General features: G+C 37.8%; 1 protein-coding gene across 1 annotated transcript; it reads right to left on the bottom strand.

The window, feature by feature from the left end:
• Positions 1-10,724: 10,724 nt before the first annotated feature.
• LOC137721186 (protein NTM1-like 9) lies at positions 10,725-13,977 on the bottom strand. Its single transcript, XM_068460292.1, has 5 exons — positions 13,729-13,977; positions 12,722-13,320; positions 12,387-12,617; positions 11,439-12,275; positions 10,725-11,327 (listed from the first exon to the last, which is right to left on the bottom strand). The coding sequence occupies exons 1-4, from the start codon at positions 13,934-13,936 to the stop codon at positions 12,099-12,101; spliced, it is 1,215 nt and encodes a 404-aa protein (XP_068316393.1). The 5' UTR covers positions 13,937-13,977; the 3' UTR covers positions 10,725-11,327; positions 11,439-12,098.
• Positions 13,978-19,707: the final 5,730 nt, after the last annotated feature.

The raw sequence follows: 19,707 nt of genomic DNA, 5'->3' as shown, positions 1-19,707 counted from the left end.
CTCTTTTGGCTTGCAAAGACTTCCTAGTCTTCAGATGAAGCTGCCAAACCAAGTTTAATTTCTTGATGGTGTGGATCCCACCCAGATTCCTATCATGTCTTTTAGTAATTTGCATTTGTGTGTTTCTGTTGTTTCGAGGAATCTCACACCCCGCCCCGCGCCACCCCCCACCCCCCCCCCCCCCCCCCCCCACCAAAACCATCACTCAAAGCAATCGTCTTTTGAAAGTGAATAGTGTTTATTCCAAGTCCTTGAGCTTATGGTGCAAGTTCATCTTTTGCTTCCTACACTTTAGGGTTTCATTCATTTTGGTCTTTCAACCTTTTCTTATAGGATAAATTTTCAAGAGTAGTGCTATCCACACTCATTTTTATTTCTCACATACATTTTTTAATTTTCTGCTGTCGAATCGAATGAGTTGAAGAAAATCAATAGCTAAAAATTAACAAGGGTATGTGGAAGGTAAAAATTGATGTATGACTAACACTTTACTATTTTCATTTTAATCTAAATTACAATATGACAGATTTTAAATTGCGGGTGATGAGGAGAGAGTTCATTGCCATAACTAAATTGGCTAGTTTCCAATCTACACAGTTATGACTACAAACGATATTACTATCCCAAACGAATGTATTATGAACGATGTTATTACCTTAAACCTTGAGTAAACTAAGTAATATGATCTTAATTTTTCTTATATATGTGCGTAAACACGAAAATTCAATTAACGAATAGCAAAAGAACTTGTGTATAAAATAATATTTTTATTAAATGAATGTTTAGGGTACAATCTCCGTGGTTTATTCTTTACAAGAATATTCCTCTTATTCAACCTCCAGTGTTGAGATTAGATCCAAGAGTGGCAAGCACTTGATCTTGAACGAAATGGGTACACAAGCGGTTTCACGTGGTGGGTGTCGTCAGCTTCAACGTGAATGAACTGGCACGTGTATTTGTTATGCTTGTTGATTCTTCACGAGCTTGATGAAGAATACAAGTGTTTGGGTTTTTGGTGTTTGTTTTGACCATAGAGCTTTCAGGTTTTCTCCAAAGATTTGGACTTGCTTCATTTCTCTGGAGTCATGTTTTCTTGAAAATAAGGTCAGTATTTATAGCGAGCGATTGAGTTTTAGTTTAGAATTGCCAATTTGAATCCCGTAATTTGCGGGATTAATTTTGTCATTTGTTCCAATATGAGCTAATTATTTAATTTAGCTCTTTAATTAAATCAATCTTTAATTTTGAAAACTAAACCATAATTGATTTAACTTGATCATACTAGAGTTAATTTGTTCCCTTTTTGTATTTGATTTGATTTAATTTAGACTAATTGATTTAATTTATTCATTATTTAAATCAGAATCAGTAGGTTTAAGGAACTAAACCATAATTGAGGGATTTGATTGATTAGGGTTAATTTGCTCTTGTTTTTACTTGATTTGATTTGTTTGACAGAGGTCTCAGATGTCGACATGTGTTACTCTTCATAACTCATCCAGTTTTGATGAGTCAAATATAAATATGCAATGTGTGCAACTTGACGAGGCCCATGAAGTGCACCACATAAACCCTAGCAAGTCAAAATTTAATTTGTGGGTGGATATTTGTTTCATCAAAATTATTTCAATGAGTGTTCTTTTTGTTAATTACATTTGTGTAGTGCTCGTCCGAAAAGTTTTCTTGTTTACATAGGCGACACTAAGATCTGTTACAAACCGTATGAATTGAATAACACACGAGCGAATTCTATCAAAATTTTAAGGGATCTGTTGTCCTAATTCTACCATGCACTTTTAGAAGTTTAGGGGCCAATTTAGTAGCCAAAAAAGTCTAAAGACCCAAATATAACAACTACTAAAATTCAAGGTGCAAATATATATAATATAATTCTTGAGCTTCCAATACAAGTTTTACCCGAGTTACAAACAAAGCTGCGACATATGACATATCACTATCAGTGGATCCCATCGTCCTTTAACGCGTTAATTTCTTTTAATTACTTTAAGCTCTTTCAAACAAGGAGCATTTGGTGTCGCCTAGATCCACTTAGAGACTCGGGTTATCTCAGGACCTCACAAGTTCATGAGAAACGCCTGTGAGGATATTCAGGGACTCTCCGATTGTCTGGACAGGTTATGATGGTAGTGGGTTTTATTGGGTGCAGACGGTTTGTTCAAAAGTTCTTTTCCAGAACAGTTTTAACCCAGTTGAAATTTTGGTAGGAAAAGTGTAGCAATGTCATCCCAAGGAAGAAATGTTTGAAACCCTTTCTATTTTCCCTTATGCGTCGTCGTTTCTTGCTTTTACTAATGTTAAATGAAACTAGCATTTTCGGATGTTAGGGTTCTTTAAACCACGTGTAATCATTTACTCTTTCAAATTTAAAAGGATTAATCTCACTAAGTGGACCTTTTTACTCTTTCTTTAAATAACCTAAATCTAATACAGAAAATTCCCAACCCTAACCCTAACCCAAGTACCGACCTAAACCTAAATCTAAAAGAGCGAGGCAGTCATGCATTATAAACTTGCACACTTCGAGTCCCAACCCTAAAGCCAAACCCCACTACCTGTTGCCGTGTCGTCATCATTCAGGCCGTCGCCTTCAGCCGCTCACCTCGTGTTGCTCAATCAATTTTTTGTCTACATTTTCTTGGGGGATCCCCCAAGATTTGAATCCTGAATCTGCCACTAATGTCGTCTTTTATGATCGTTTGAGTGAGGAGCATTTGATGTGGAATCTGATCGCAACCACAAATTTCGGCACCAATTATGCGGTGGTTGTGGTGGTGGTGCTAAGGTTTTTCGTCCCTCCTCCTTCTCCTTCAAATGCTGGTGGAAATTTGGAACCCAGATTATTAAATGTTTTTCGCCTTAGAAAACAAAGCAGAAGAAGAAGAGCAGGTGAATTTAAAAACAAGGATAATTCTCATTTTACTATCATGAAATTTTAATTCAGCCAAATTTTTTAAAGGGAACTTTCATGAAAATAGCTTAGGCTAAGTTTATTTTAATAAAAAAAATCATGCTATAACGTTATTTAATTAAAAATACTTAAATTTTAATGAAAAACCTTTAAATTTTAATAAAAATGACAAAATAACTTAAATTTTAATGAAAAATACATAATTTTAATATTAAAAAAAATCTGACGCGCGGACCCACGTATCTTCACACAAATTGTTTTTGAAACTTTCTACACGGTTTATTAAACTTACTACAATGTTTATAAAAATTTACAATACTGTTTATGAAACTTACTACATTGTTTATAAAACTTACTACACTGTTTATGAAACTTAACGGTACTACATTATTTATGAAACTTAACAGTATTACATTATTCTCTCTCCTCTTCTTGAATTTTCTTGGCACATTCTCACCTTCCAAACACATTTTCTTCTTCTAATTTTCTTCGATACTCATCAAATTTTCTCTATATCTCTTCAATTTCTTAACTTTCTATACCAATTACTTAATTTTCTTCTATTGTCCGCACATCTGCAACTTCCTCTTCTCCTTCACCAAATGCAAATGATGTGCCCTACAAACACAACACTTTTAATAATAAAAAAGTTGGGCACAATGGGTTGAGTTCAGATTAGTCTGATTAGTAGGAAGATCATCATGCTCGTCGTCACGATGACGGATCAAGTATTGACACAGGTGTATGGAAATTGCAGGCTTTGTTGATCTTCAATCAATAGGACTTTGAGGTCCATTTGGATGTTTGGAAATTAGAGATTGAAATAGAGTTGAATTCTAAGATATTTGAAGAGAGATGGACATTTGATTGCAAAAATATTACCGACTAATGGTTTGAAAAAAATGGTTTGAAAAAAATCTTTCCTCATATTGTTCTTCTCTATGAGTGGTGGATCACGTACTGATAGAGGTGCAGGGCTTGCACGCGCTTTTGTTAGGTATTTTTTTTAATTTTTTTTATTTTTCTTGTCCTTGTCATTAAATAAAGTTGGTTGGTGGTTTTTGGTTAAAACTCAAAGTTTTGAAGCTATTTTCATTTGTTTCCTTCTCCTTTTTTTAAATTATCCACGTGGAGCCACAGTGACACATGGATGCTCAGTAATCATTTACGTGGGAGCCACATCACACTTTAACGTACTAATGGTCAACCTAACAGAATATGAATATGGGATAAAAACGTAACTTTATGTACGAGACTTGGATGAAAAAATTTGATATATGACAATTTAAAAATCACGATACTTTAGGTAGAAAGTTAGAATTACCTTAAAAACTTTCACCAATTAAATTAGCACTGTGGAGGATAAAAGAGGATAAAAATACCCTTGAGGCATACCTGGATTCCTACGCGCGAGCAGCGGACAAACATCCCTTAAACAAGTCAAAAGTGCTCAAAGTAGGTAATAAATTCAAAACTATTTCATCCACCCTCATCCTATATTCTCTGCAAGGTAATTAAAACATTTCTTTTATGTTAATTAGCCAATTAATGGATTTATTACCTAATTAATCTATTAATGGTTAATTAACTACAAATTAAACCCAAAAAATATCACAAATGGCCGGTCCCTAATCTCCTAATAGGGCCGGCCATATCCCTATAAATAATTCTCCATTCTCTCCAAAAATTACTTCCAAGTCTCTTGCAAAACTTTACAAAATTCTCCAAACACTCTTCCCTCAAAATTCTAACTTTAGCATCGGAGGTTCTTCAGCCAAAGCACCCCCCCCCCCCAAAATTCATCGTGGGCGTGTGAGGATCTTTGGCTTGACCAAAGGTGTGATTTTTTTTGTAGGTGCAATTTTTTCCAAGAAGGAGAAGGCGGAAATTTGCATCCACAAATTGGTGCTTTCATTGAGAGTTGAGTCCCACACTCGTAGAAGACTCTCGCATCCAACAGATGGGACCACGGTAGCCACCCACGGCGAGGTCCATAGTGTCACCACCATGACCCGAGCCGTGCCATCCAAGGCGGCTCACGACACTAAGGCTACGGCCCAAGCCATGTCACTCCACGCCCAACCTGAGCCCAAGCCTTGCACCTGCATGCATCATATGCCGAGCAGCCCACTCTAGTGGCCTATCTTGCTCCCGAGGCCTAGCCTACTTTTGTGGCCCAACCTGTTCCAGCCGAGCAGCCCACTCCCATGGCCTAGCTTACTTCTGCCGAGTAGCCCATTTTCGTGGCCCAACCTGCTCCTGCCGAACAGCCCACTCTTGCGGCCCAGTTTGTTTCCGCCGAGCAGCTCACTCTCATGGCCCACCTTACTTCCACGGCCTAGCCCACTCTCGTGACCCAGCCTGCTACTGCTGAGCAGCCCACTTTTGCAGCCCAGCCTGCTCCCATGGCTCAACTTACTCTTACGGCATTCCAAGCAGCCCAAATCGCCCCAAGACTATCTCAACCATCCAAACCAACCATCGAGCCAGGGGTATTTTTGTAACATCCCACATCGCCTAGGGGAGTGGATCCTGTAAGCCTTATATGTATATTCTCATCTCTACCTAGCACGAGGCCTTTTGGGAGCTCACTGGCTTCGAGTTCCATTGGAACTCTGAAGTTAAGCGAGTTCGCGCGAGAGCAATCTCAAGATAGGTGACCCACTGGGAAGTTACTCGTGAGTTCCCAGAAACAAAACCATGAAGGTGTGGTAGGGGTCTAAAGTGGACAATATTGTGCTACGGTGGAGTCGAACCGGGGATGTGGTAGGGGCTCAGGCTAGGATGTGACATTTTGGTATCAAAGCCAATCCCTGGTTAGAAGTATGCCGACGAGGATGTCGGGCGTTTAAAGGGGGTGGATTGTAACATCCCACATTGCCTAGGGAAGTGGATCTTGTAAGTCTTATATGTATATTCTCATCTCTACCTAGCACAAGGCCTTTTGGGAGCTCATTGGCTTTGAGTTCCATTGGAACTTCAAATTTAAGCGAGTTCGCGCGAGAGCAATCCCAGGATGAGTGACCCACTAGGAAGTTGCTCGTGAGTTCCCAGAAACAAAACCGTGATGGTGTGGTAGAAGCCCAAGCCGAATAATATCGTGCTACGGTGGAGTCGAGCCTGGGATGTGGTAAGGGCCTGGGCCGGGATGTGACAATTTTCACCACGTTTCTCCGCGGATTTGGTATTTCCCAATTCAAATCTCGTGCCCGGAGCCTACTACACTTCCACTGCTCAAGGAGGCATATTCCTTCCAAGCTCTTCCAATCTAAATGGCGAACAACACTTGTCTCGACAAGTCATAGAGTTGACGAGCGCCCTTGCACAACAGACAACCTTAGTGAATCAACTCTTGCAATCGCACCGAGATCGAACGTGCCCCAAACGAGGTGTCCCAAAGAAGGACAAGGGCAGACGAACCTCTCCACCAATATCCCGGCAAGCAAGCACTTGACCAGTTATGAACCTAGCGTTCTAACAGAGTACATTCCCGACTGGACCCCTGAGATAGCGTATACTCCCGTCTTAGCATGTGAAGGAGCGTGGACTCTCAGTTAGGCCCACGAACAAACATACACTCACGGTTGGGGCCACAATCTGATAATCAACATAAGCAACCTTCCAGGCGAAATGTTCATTCACGGCAAGACCCGCAAAAAGCAGCCTTCACCTTATATCGGAGTAAGCAGCATAGCGGATGGAGAGAATTAGTCACTTAATCCGGCTCAAGTTCAACCAGCAGCCTGTGAGTTACCCGCTCGCCTGCTAGGAACATACCACACCCACCGCAGCCGAGGCATAGACGAGCCAAACACATGGAAGAGCAGCCTAGATCAGTAGGTCACGACCGGGGGCAGCCGAGAGCTCTGCCACCCCCAACAAAGGCAAATTCAGGAAGAAGTAGAAATGCTTCTGACCAAGCAATTGCGCAATTTCCTGTGCAACGAAGCTATTGACAAGATGCTCTGATGAGACATAACCAACATAAGTGAGCCATTTTTCAATAACAAGATCGAGCAGACAGGACTACCTCATATAGATTGTTGGATATAAAGATTACTTCTATTCCAACAAATGTAGCAGCTCAGCCTAATGGCACGTAGGGGGCATACGAGTACCAGAAGGACACATCAGCCTAACTACCAAGAACCGAGGGCAGGCTAAGGATTATTTCGGTTGTCCTAGCAGTCTAGCTTTCCTCAACTGCACTCACGACAATGATTTCCATGTTCTCCGGTGCGAGAAGATAAACTAATTGTTCTCCAGTGCGAAAAGGTAAGCCAATTCCCTGTGCGAGAGGGTAAACCAATTCCTCGACACCCAAAAGGGTCTGCTCTCCAGTACGAAAGGATAAACTAATTGCTCTCCAGTGCGAGAGGATAAACTATTAATTGCTCTCCAATGCGAGAAGGTAAACTAATTGCTTTCTAATGCAAAAAGGTAAACTAAATCCTCGACACCCATTTGGGTAAGCTCTCCAGTGCGAGAAGTTCACATAGCTTAAAAGATCGAATGCTTAAAGATCAACTAGGCAACAAATGGTTAGCATCTACATTTACACTTAACAGTTCGCTCATCCGACATTTCATCTTTAACAACTCCAATCTTGGCAGCTTCATCCTTGACTGCTCCATCTACAGCAGCTAAGAAATTAAACTCAAGCAGTTTCCTCATTTTTGCCAAGCAGCTCAGACATGGCAGCCCAAACTGTTACCCATGCCACGCCACTTCCTTGGCCCATGTCGAGCCAATCCTTGGCTTCAATCAAGCCGAGCAATACAAGCAATGGACCTTGCCAAACCACTTCCTTGGCCCATGCCAAGTGGACTCCTGGCCCCTGCTAACTGACATGTCGCACCACCCTGACGACCGCCCGCGACAACACTATCTATAAAAAAAGACAAAAAGAATGAAATTTCTCTTACATCAATGCGGCACGAACAAAACGAAGAAAGCAATGAAAGATGGTCCTTTGCATGGGTAAGATGTAGAAGATTGCTAGAGAAGGGGGAACAAATATCCTTTAAGCTCTCTCTCTCTTGAAGGGTAGAATAAATCGCTCTTCAAAGTTGATTTAATAACCCACTTAAGGTCTACTTAAATAGGCTTTGAGAGAAATTTATTTCCCTTTCTTAGAATGATCTAATTTCATATTAAAGAATGAATCTACATCAAAATAGAAAGCAGTCCAAAGTTTGCTAAAGTAAGAAAATCTCTACACCTGTTGCCCTTTTCTACGAGCAGCCCAACAGGTGTCGGGGCATTTGTGGAGCCAAAAATAATCACAAGGCGACACGTAGATTTATGGATAGAAAAGGATAAAAATACACTTAAGGCATACCGGGATTCCTACGCGTGAGCAGCGGGCAATCATCCCTCAACCAAGTCAAAAGTGCCCAAAATAGGTAACAAATTTAAAACTATTTCATCCACCATCATCCTATATTCTCCACAAGGTAATTATTCCATAACCCCCAAAACATTTCTTTTATGTTAATTAGTCAATTAATGGATTTATTACCTAATTAATATATTAATGGCTAATTAACTACAAATTAAACCCAAAAAATACCACAAATGGCCGGTCCCTATAACTACTTCCAAATCTCTTGCATAACTCTACAAAATTCTCCAAACACTCTTCCCTCAAAATTCTAACTTTAGCATCAGAGGTTCTTTGGCCAAAGCACCCCCCCTCCGGGGCCCCCCAATTCATCGTGGGCGCATGAGATTTTTTGGCCTTGACCAAATATGTGATTTGTTTTGTAGGTGCAATTTTGTTCAAGAAGGAGAAGGCGGAAATTTGCATCCACAAGTGTCACTATGCTCTTTGACTTCCCAAAGACGCCCAGAAGGCGGAAATTACTTCTCCCATATTTTTTTTAATTTTTTAATATTTTTCTATCAAGTATTAGTGGTGTGTCAAAAAATATTTAAAAAAATAAAAAGGTGGGCGAGAAATAATTTGAAATGTGTGAATATAATCTTTTTTTATTTATTTATTCTTTTCTGCATGATTATTTTCTTTCCTTTTTTATCGAAAGAAATTTTATCGCCAAACAATAGGAAATTTTTGAGTAGAGATATCTTCACAATGTGGTATATAACACCTCTCACAAAAATAGTAGAATCTATAACATTAATTTTATTTTGAATTATCAAAAAAATTATAAATTAATGCGACTATGCAAAGAGAGAAAATGAACATGCAGAAGTTATTTACAAAATAAGTGTGAAGATCAATAATAAAAAAATAAAAAAAATACTATCTAACCCAATCTCTAAATTCCTTACTTATATGCTCCTCTTCCCTTTGCTTTACTATACACCATGCATATGAAGCAAAGCAAGAGACATCCTAGCTAGACTCTAAGATTTTAATCAAAGACATGTTTTTTCTCCAATTAAGAAAACATAATTTACCTTAAAATACTTTGGTTCAATTTTTTTCTATGGAAATATTTCAGATAGAAGTTACAATAGCAAAAGAAGGGACATAGATCAATCACCTTACTGTGTGTACATCATTGGCTTCTAATTCAAGTGGTCTATTTTCTAAATCATAAAATTCTTACAAGTTTTGAAGTTTTATTACTAAACTCTTAATAGACATCAGGAGTGAATCCTTTGATTTCTAAGAGACCATATGGTTTTGGTAACTTAGTATTACGGTCTAGTGGTATTCCTCTTCATTTGTAAGTGAGAGATTTGAGGTTCGAATTTTGTGGATGCCGAGTTCGCAACCTATTAGTCCCCCATCTTTAGTGCAAATATATCGTTGTATAAAAAAACAGACCATATAAAGTCGAAGTTAAAGCTAGCCAAACTAAGAAGTGAATCCGAATTTGAAAGAAGAAAAGTAAGGTGGACAAGTAAATATGATGAAGGCTCAAAGTCGGAGAACCAAATGAAAATAGGTGAAAATGAGGAGATCAAACAAATAGCCTGAAATCACTCGACCAAGGACAACAAAATAACTCCACGATGCTAATCGTAAGTGTCACTCAACAACGTTGGAGAAATTGCAGAGAATATGCTTCTCTTTTGCTATGGGAAAAACTTCCCTCATTGAAACAATTGATGGGATTACAAAAGTTCCTAATAAGCTTTGCAACAAAATGTTGTCATCTCACCTATATATGCCACTAGCTAAAACTGTTCTTCCCAAGACTACACTACTAGTCTACTAGAAATTATCCTAGCTGAAACCAAACTTAAAACTCAATTAACAAATAACTAAACACATTAACTCAATAATTATTCAGTAGCAACTTGCTATTCCAATTATATCCAAATGTCCCAAATGAGTACATCTCTTTCCAATAGTGATAGAGATCATAAGTTTGATAAAGAGTGATAGAGATCATAAGTTCGATTCGAGTGTTCTCCACTTGTTTACAAAAAGAAAAAAAGGGTTGTAAATGTGCATTCAGTTGATGTGGACTTGTGTTACTTTCTCATGGATCGCTAAAACTATGGACGCCTGATTGCAGCTGGATATCCTTTTGATCCTTTTCTCCTTATTTGGGTGTAGCATAACATACACAGTTGTGTTACAAAAGGGGTGTGCTATCTGCACACTCCATTTTACTTCTCACACACCCCTTGATAATTTCTGTTCGTTGATCTTCTTCAATTCATCGGATCTGACAGCTGAAAATTAAAAAGGTGTGTGAGAAGTAAAATAGGATGTATGGATATCACACCCCTTACAAAATCACAAAGTTTTTTAGCATTATTTTGGTTTCAAGTTTTAACTCGATAAGTCAAACAATTTTTTCTTCTTATGGGCTAAAAAATGAGAAGAGAATATAACCACAAAATTCCACTGAAATTGAAAGGTTCTAAATAAACAACATTAACAACAATACAAAATGAAAGGAGTACAGGAAAAGCAGAAATGCTGCACAGGAACGCAGCAGCTGATACAGGGAAAATAATTAAAGTAATATTTACATAAGATGGGTGTTTAATTCTGAAGGTTATCAACGGATTATACCAATCATAATCATCGGATTTTGATAATGATTGTAATTGCTACTCCATTAGGGATGGAACCTCAAATTTCAATACCAACAACCAGGACATCACCATTTAGTGTATGGTTATTGTAATATATTTGGGACTCCAGCAGCCATGTTGCAGCAGATCCTGTATAACGCCATTTCCAGAATAAACGACTGTGGAACGAAAGCCTGAGTATGAGGCTAGAACTAGAACTTGTTATCGATGTAACAATACCATTCCCCATCGGGGAGACTTGATAAGTGGTTTTAAGGAGATGCTTCAAAGAAAGAACCCTATCGATGCCTGCTTCAAAACTGTATGCTTCAAAGACTCGGTTTTTGTTTTCTTCCGGGGCCGATGAAGAGCAATGCAACTCTGCAGCTTCCCTGACCTGGAAATAGAGTTAAAAGAAATCAAATTAAGTTGATTGAAAAAAGAAAATAGCCTTCCCAAAGTGTCAATACATGAGCTTTTATTAACAATTTTAGCTTTGATTGCTTACCTTGTCTTGTGATACAGCTTTGCAGTCGGATTCTTCTCGGAGCAACTCCCAGTGGATAGACACGAATGGATGATGATTGAAGACGATCTCGTTGAGGTACATGACTTTTGATGAAGACAGTACAATATTAACAGACAATTTTGCTGAGGATTATTTGTAGTTCTGTTGACAGGAGAGTCGCGGTCTCCAAACAACTGCTTCTGAGAGACATCTTTGCTTCATCTGGACTCCTTGTAGGAGAGATTTCCAGTTGAAATCTCAAATACTGGTTTTTCTGCTGTTAATTTGAACTAGGGAATGCTTAAAAAGGTCCAAAAAGGACAAGAATAGGCTTAGGTAACCTACATCGGTTGTCCTGGACATATCCACCAGAACTAGGAAAAGAAGTTTCTAATGCCTACAGTTCCTGAAATGCAGATAAGGGTGTACTCTTGCTAGAGTTCTTGGGGTTTACAAGTCCCATATTGCTGTGTTTGATAATTAAATCTTCTTGTTCACTAGCTATTCTAGAGTAACTAATACCAACTAAATCTATGTTACTGTTGCTATCTTAGACTCGTGCTTGTGACTCTTGGTAGATTAGAGTCACTAAAAGTAGGGTATGTTGTTTCTTCCAGGATACTAATTACTAATCCTGGTCAACAATGATAAATCAAGAACCTAATGGGAAAAGTGTTTAAATCTCCATTCATCTAGAGATCGCAACTCATCAGTGCATCCAATACAGTTATTGGGATGCACACCATCTCCCAGTTCCATGTTCATTGGTGACGGCAGCAAGTAATCTTGTGACGGATCAAACGGCAGACCCATAAATTCATCTGGATGAAAACAATCCTGGATTAAGAAACATAACGAGAAAATGTTAAGTTTTGATGTAATTTTTGTGCTCCATATTGGAAAGTTCATAGAAAATGAAGGATACAACATTCAGAGACTGGTTCTTACCTCTGGAATCATTTCATCTGTAGCTAGATCTTGAACACCATTAGGTTTGCTAACTGGTTCATTGGGATCATTGGTTGAAATAATATACTCAGGTGGCTGATGTGTGGAGGGGTAGTAATCCTGTGTTTGATGTGGATGCGGTGGCTGATATGGTTCTGATGTCTGCAGCAGCTGCGGCTGTTGCGGCGGCTGAGAGGTTGAATTCGGAATCTCTCCCAACGCAGAACACAACTGGTGGATTAAGAAACACAAACAAGCAGGTGTTAAATTTGAGCAGGCTTTGCAAATGCAAGTTCATACAAAAAATATGTAGAAAAAGCATATGATTATCTCACCTCTTCGAACATATCAGATGCAGCTGGATCATCAACATCCGAGACCTTCCAGCCACCAGTTTCATCATCACCATAAACAAAGGTCAAAATGTCTTTCCAGTTTATAGGACAAGAACCGTCTGGAGACTCGGAGCTATTAACATCTCCTAGCTCTTTGCATCCCAGATGTTCCACTGGCCCTGCAATCACATCACTTGCAGCAGCTTGATCATCTTCCGGGTTTGCACCTGAATCAGGTGATTCACCGCGGGTTGGATCACCCTTCGGCTTCTTATAACTAGGAGACCTGTTCTTCAGGCGGCAGAGGACTAAGTCCATCTGCTTGGTGGGTTTAGAACCCACCTCAGTTTTTGTACAATAATACTCATGGATTACCCAATCGGACTTCTTTGCTTTTGGTGCACGACCCTCGTGGAAGGTCAGAATAATCTTCTTCCCAATCACAGCTTTGGATTCTTCAGCCCTGATCACCCGCTCATCTCCTGTGATCTTGTAATAGCCTTTATGCGTGAGCCGGTCGCGGCGAGTGCTGTTGGTGTCCTTGTATTTGGGCCGGGTGAAGAAGAACCACTCCTTCTCATGAACTTCTGGGAAGAATGCTGAAATCCAACAACAAAACAAAAAGTTCAAAATCTGAAACCAACCCATCCAACTCTTGAAGAACAAAAATCACAAACACTGAAACAAGATCATAAATTTCTGGGTGCCACAATATTATACAATAGGAAAGAGATCTGGGTTGGCTATTCAAAAGGGAAAGTAAATCGAAATGGAACACAAAACAAAATATTACTTTTTTTATACAACACAAAACGATATATTGAAATTGAAAAGATCATAAATTTATGTATACAACAAGAAGCAAGAAATCAAAACCAACCCAATTCAATTCTCAATGAAAAAAAAAATTGAAACAAGACAGTAAATTTACATAAACAACAGCAGAATCCATTGGAAACAAGATGTATGGCTAGTGAACAAAAAGTGAGATAGAATAATGGGTTTACCAGGAATATCGCAGGGCTCGAACTTCCAGACATCGATTTCAGGGATGACGTGGCGGAAATGGGAGTCCGTGCCCTCTATCTTGTTCTTCAGGTAGTAGCTGACCAGCAACTCATCACTGGGGCAGAATCTGAACCCAGGCAGTCGGCTCACATTCACACGCACCGCATCTCCTTCTTCAGGTGCGTTGCTGCTGCTGCTACTACTCATCTCTCTCTCTCTCTCTCGATCAGTGTTTTGGATTGTGTGGGGAAGCAGAATTTCAGTGAAGTTGAATTCATAAACACTCATCAAAGACCCACTTATAACTCAAGGCGCTGGACCTTGGAAAGTGGAATAGTGTTTTTTCCAAGTCTTTGAGCTTATGGTGCAAGTTCATCTTTTGCTCCCTACACTTATGGAGTTTCTTTCATTTTGGTCTTCCAACTATTCCTTATCACGGGAATATTGTAATTTAATTTAAACTAAGTTTTAAATTGGGCGACGAGAGTATACTACTCTAACTAATTTAATTACAGTTAATTTTACACGATTTTATTACAAGTCATATTACTATACGCAACAACATTAAAAGGTATTAAAGAGTTTATACTTTATATGTCGAACATAATGGCCTGAAGAAAAAGATCTCAGCAAAACAAGACAATCTTCCACTTGTTTTTCATCACAACCAGAAAACTATCTGAATTGAATTGCACACATCATTTATTTGAGGTTTTATTTATCAACCAACAAATTATACAATTACAAAAATGCCAAATGTGTAAATGTTCTTAAAACCAATAAGTTAATCTTGAGATAATATAAACAGACATACAAACATAGTAAATTTTCCTATATGGCCACCACCGCATAAATATAACCAATCAAAACCATTGGGAACCTAAACCATTTATTAGGTTGTAATGAATTGTCCTCATTTACCACATTTTTAAAAATTAGGGGACCAATTTGGTTCAGAAAAAGGTTTAGGGACTCAAATAGAACTACTACTAAACTCAAGGTGCAAGTTTATAATTGAGTCTTGAGCTTTCAATGCAAGTTCTACCTTAAAACGCATTAATTTTCGGTTATTCTGATTTTGTCCTGTAGTGGGAATCTTATGAGTCTTACCTGGCCCCTCTCTTAAGTTGAGCTTTATTAATATTCTCCAAGACAAATACTAGCTAGCACGACTCACCTAAAAAAATACTTTTAATGGTACTATCTCTTTATTCTTCAACTTGCAACCAAAAAAAAAAAAAAACTTTTAATGGTATTTGTTTTTTGTTGTTGGATTAATAGTGGGACCAGTCTCAACATTAATTATGGCAGCTCAGTGAGTCAATTACACACGCTTAGCGAGTTTGGACAGAGTTTTGTAGCATTCCCCTTTTTTGGGTTGATGCAAAAGTTCGTGAAGATTATAAGACTTTTGGAGACTTGGTTCCTTTTCTTCATTTGTTGGGTGAATAACTATTTTCAGTCTACACTATTTGGATGTGCATAACGAGAATGCTTCAACGGTTGTTTGGTTAATGAAAACATGGGTTAGGGCAATGGGTGGAACACCCCCAGCTCCTATACAAACTAATTAAGACAAAGCCATGAAGTCAATCATTGCTCAGGTATTTTCAAATTCACAACATCGCTTTTATTTATGGCATATATTAAGCAAAGTTATTGTTTGAAGATCGTTTATATTGGATGCCTACTTATATGAGAGACACTTTTTTTGCCGAAATGTCTACAACTCAAAGCTCTAAAAGCATAAATTCTTTTTTTGATAAATATGTGAACAAGAAAACTACTTTGAAACAGCTTGTTAGAAAATACATGGTGGCTTTGCAAGATATGCAAGAAAAAGAATCACGAGATGATTTTAAAACATAGGGTGAAAAACCTGCTTTGAAGTCTCCATCACCTTCTGGAGCACAAATTTCTAGAGTTTACACACATAAAATTTTAAGAAGTTTCGAAATGAGGTTTTAGGCGTTGGACGATGTTATTATTAAAAGTGAATGAAGATAATGTGCTAAAACCTTTTAAAGTTAAAGACTTTGAAAAAATAGAAAAACTAATAAAAATAGTTTGAAAACTTTAAATTTTAACGATAAAAACAAAATAAAATATAAAGTAAATAGTACCATGATTGACTTAAAAAAAATATGATTTTTCGTTAAAATAAACAGTACCGATAGTTTTTTTGTTAAAGTTCCCTTAGAAAAAAAATATGAGAGTTCATAGTACTTTTTTTTTGGGAAAACGAGTTCATGGTAGGGATGCAAGAAAAGAGGAGAAATGTATGAGCCCCAATTTTGGGTTACTGAATGAGGATATGAACATGACTAATGGGTATTGAAGTGTAAAGGGTAAAATGAGAAAGAAAGCTTGATGAGACAGTGGAGTCAAAGTGTCATACTCTTCCTTTGACATTGATGATGAAGTTTGAGTTCTCCATCTAATTTCTTTTCTTTTTTTTAAGAAGTGGGTCCTGACATCGATAAAAAAAATTAAAAATTATAATAATTTCTAATCATTTATCAAATTTTAAGAATCCGAATCATTTGATTTGGTAGTTTTGAAAAAAGAAATTCAAAGAGAATCTCTTTCTGTATTTCATAACCACTTTTTTGTTTTTTAATGATATGGGTCCTAACTTGTTTTGACGATGGAATGGAAGTGCAACATGTCTAGCAAGCCCGGCTAGCAATTCCTAGACTCTTTGATACATAAAAGTTGTAAAGCCTTGCTTACTAAAAATAAGAGTAATGTTAGAGAGACTAAAATTTTAAATTAAACTTAAACTAAATTATGTGTCAATAATAGAAAATAAACACGTTAATCAACATTTAAGTAATAATCTAATTATCAACAACTATATCATTTAATTTACAAAATTTAATTTAAAATTTTTATCTTCCTAATCTTTCCTTGGTTGTGAAGGCAGAGCATTACGTCACTACATTATCATCATTGCATGTCTATGTGGAGTCAAAGGAATGTAGTTCAAGGTATAACAGATCCGATTTTATATTTAGCTGAGTTAAGAATTGCATAAGTGTATAATTTAGATGATTTCAACAACTGGTATGCTAAAGTGGAACTTTTTCTAATTGTCATACGAATCTCACGTCGAAGAAAGAATAGTTTATATGTGCTTATAAGAGCATCTTCAATGTTGACACTTATATATAAAATGTAAAGCCACATTTACATTCTCGTTTTACATTTTCAAAATGTAAATGTGAATTTTATTTCAATAGAAGATATGTAATTTTGAAATGCTATTCTCTCTCTTAGACCAGCATACACAAATTTGATATTCCTACCAAGGTCTATATTTTACATTCCGTCTATTAAATAGCTTATGACCAATCAAAAATGTAAAGTACCTATTTTATGGTATTTTGTATCTCACGTTGGAGATTCTCTAAAGAATAGGCTACTAATCATACAACTAATTAGATTTTACACAGAACCTCAACTTCCTTTATGATTGAGAGTAAAACTCACTTACAATGCTACAATTCATAATGACTTTTCAGAATGCGAGTTTGAATTTAATCGTCCAACAAAATAGAGATGAATTTCATTGGACCAATATTTTTTTATACAACAATTTGACAATGGTCTTGTATTGGTTTGACTACCATAAATTTTTTACACTGCCAGTTGGTAAGAAATTTGCAGCTTGAATAATCTACGAGACATTGCTAACGACCACAACTTAAAATATTTCAAATTAAGTTATTCATGTGACATTCTAACTCTTAGTCTAATCATTCCTACTCAGATTCGAATTCTCTTTGCCACATTCATTGATTCAGTGTCTCATTGTCTCATTTGGTCTACTACATTAGCAGCCATGACATTGAAGTACCCGAAACCAATAATCTAATGAAAAAAAATAGGATAAAACATTTACCACAATTCAAAAGTAACACCATAACATTAATGTGACAGTCCGTTCCGGACTTTTCGTACCGTAGGAGTGAAATGACGGTTTTGCCCCTAATGGATAATTGTTGTTTGTGTGGTTGTTTTGGGTTTTTGGTTGGTTGCATCCCAACCACACATCCATCATCATTATCACCCCTCTCCCCTATTCCCTCTGCCCTGTCCCGAGCTCTCTCTCTCTCTCCCCCTTTCCTATTCTTTTTGTACGGACGACACCCAAAACCCTTGAAACCTTCACAGATCGAGGAAACAAATTACATATTCGTGCTCGTGAGGTCCTTAGGAGTTCAACCATACCCATTTCAGCTTGTAGGAAGCTTGGTGAGGTCCTTAGGAGGCTTGGTGTGGTTCGTTTGAAGGTTTTGGACGTCGGGATCGTGAGTTACAAGTTTGGCCGGAGTTGGTGGTGTTTTCCTGGCGTGATCCCGTGGGTTTTAGTGCTTGAAAGTGGTGAGACCTATCCCGAAGACGAGCGCGGTCACTCAAGGCATGGGGGTTACGACCCTTCTACATGTTAGTGAGTGGATTTTTGGTTTTTCGTATATACTTATATACTTATGTTTTTCCCAGAAAGTGAAATGAAACGATTATACGTTTATATGCCATGCATTATGTTTGCCCATTTAATTATGCATTATTAGTCGCATATGTATATATGTTGGTGCTGCGAACGCACAGGTAAGTGCCAAGTAAGTTATGGTTTATGTTTATGTTTAGTCGTGATTTGAGATGCATAGAGAGCTCATAACCTGCACCCTCAGTGTTAGTGCTCCCACCTAGAGTTGGGCACAGTCCTTCACGTGATGTTCACCTCCCATACCACACGCTCATCTTGGATCCAAGTTAGGTGCACAGTCCTGTCGTACAGACCACTTTAGGTGGTTCCGACTCGTAGGTGACCCGCGATTATTCGCCCAGCCTTCACGTGATCGTAGCACTTGAGCGTATATATATATTACAACCAGGCTTGTCGTACATACCACTTTAGGTGGTTCCGACTCGTGTGCAGGTATAGTTAGTGAGATGGAGATTTGAGCTCTATATTCAGCCGTACAGGTCACGTTAGGTGACTCCAGCTGACAGATTACATGGCATTGTTTTGGCGTTACCTGAGTACTTGCATTTTATTTCGAGACATTTGGCATGGCATATTTCTGACCATGACTTATATATATATATATATATATATATGTATGTATATTCTATTTTCTGAGAAGTATACAGCGAGGGGTTAGAACTTTGTTTATGAAATGGTTTTTGAAAAGCTTTGTTTTTGCCCACTCACGCTTTCTGTTTTGCGCCCTTCCAGGTTCTAGTTGGCTAGCACTTTTGGTGGCTCCCCAGAGGATTTTCCCGGCATATCTGAAAGATTATCACCAGTGTAGGACCAGCTTTGGGTGTGTTTATGTAGTGTTGTTTCTTCCGGACTGCATTAGGTCTTCGTGCTCTGAACTTTGTTTTCACACTTACGCTTGCACTTGTATGTTATTACTTTGTGTGTATAGCTGGTTTTTATTTATTCGTATTTTTATTATTATTTATTAGCTTCTGCACTGTGCACATGGTTACATCACTTCCACGTGACGGCCAACATGCCCCGATCTCAGTCGGGGTGTGTCAATTAATGTTATATAGTATTCAGTATTATGGATAGTTTAGTTGTTGGATTTGATTTTCATATTTATTTAAAACTTTTATTTTCAATCTTACTATACCAGTCAATGCTACTTACTGTTAAAAAATATTGCAAAAAAATAAAAAAATAAAAAAAATAAAACGAAAAAACAACATAAAATACTTCATTCAACATTTTTTTTTTTTTTTGAACAAACTTCATTCAACATTCAAATGTTGGAAATAAATCACATTCACAAGAATATTTTTCTTTCGATACAACATTCTCAAGTCATATTAATAAAAGCAAACACTCATTAAAGACCCCACTTATCCTCAAAGCACTGGGCTTTTGAAAGTTGAGTGGTGTTTTTCCATGTCCTTGAGCTTATGGTGTAAGTTCACCTTTTGCTCCCTACATTTACGAG

The sequence above is a fragment of the Pyrus communis genome, chromosome 16 (assembly GCF_963583255.1).
Source record: "Pyrus communis chromosome 16, drPyrComm1.1, whole genome shotgun sequence".
In the NCBI taxonomy this organism is placed as follows: domain Eukaryota; kingdom Viridiplantae; phylum Streptophyta; class Magnoliopsida; order Rosales; family Rosaceae; genus Pyrus; species Pyrus communis.
The sequence above is the reverse complement of the archived record's forward strand: the minus strand, read 5'-3'. Positions and strand labels throughout refer to the sequence as shown.

Excerpts from the sequence above, each read along its gene's own strand:
- LOC137721186 (XM_068460292.1), bottom strand. The coding sequence starts at position 13,936 with ATGAGTAGTAGCAGCAGCAGCAACGCACCTGAAGAAGGAGATGCGGTG. Across the intron at positions 12,618-12,721 it reads CATCTGATATGTTCGAAGAG|TTGTGTTCTGCGTTGGGAGA; the intron begins GTGAGATAATCA and ends TTAATCCACCAG. Across the intron at positions 12,276-12,386 it reads CAGATGAAATGATTCCAGAG|GATTGTTTTCATCCAGATGA; the intron begins GTAAGAACCAGT and ends TTCTTAATCCAG.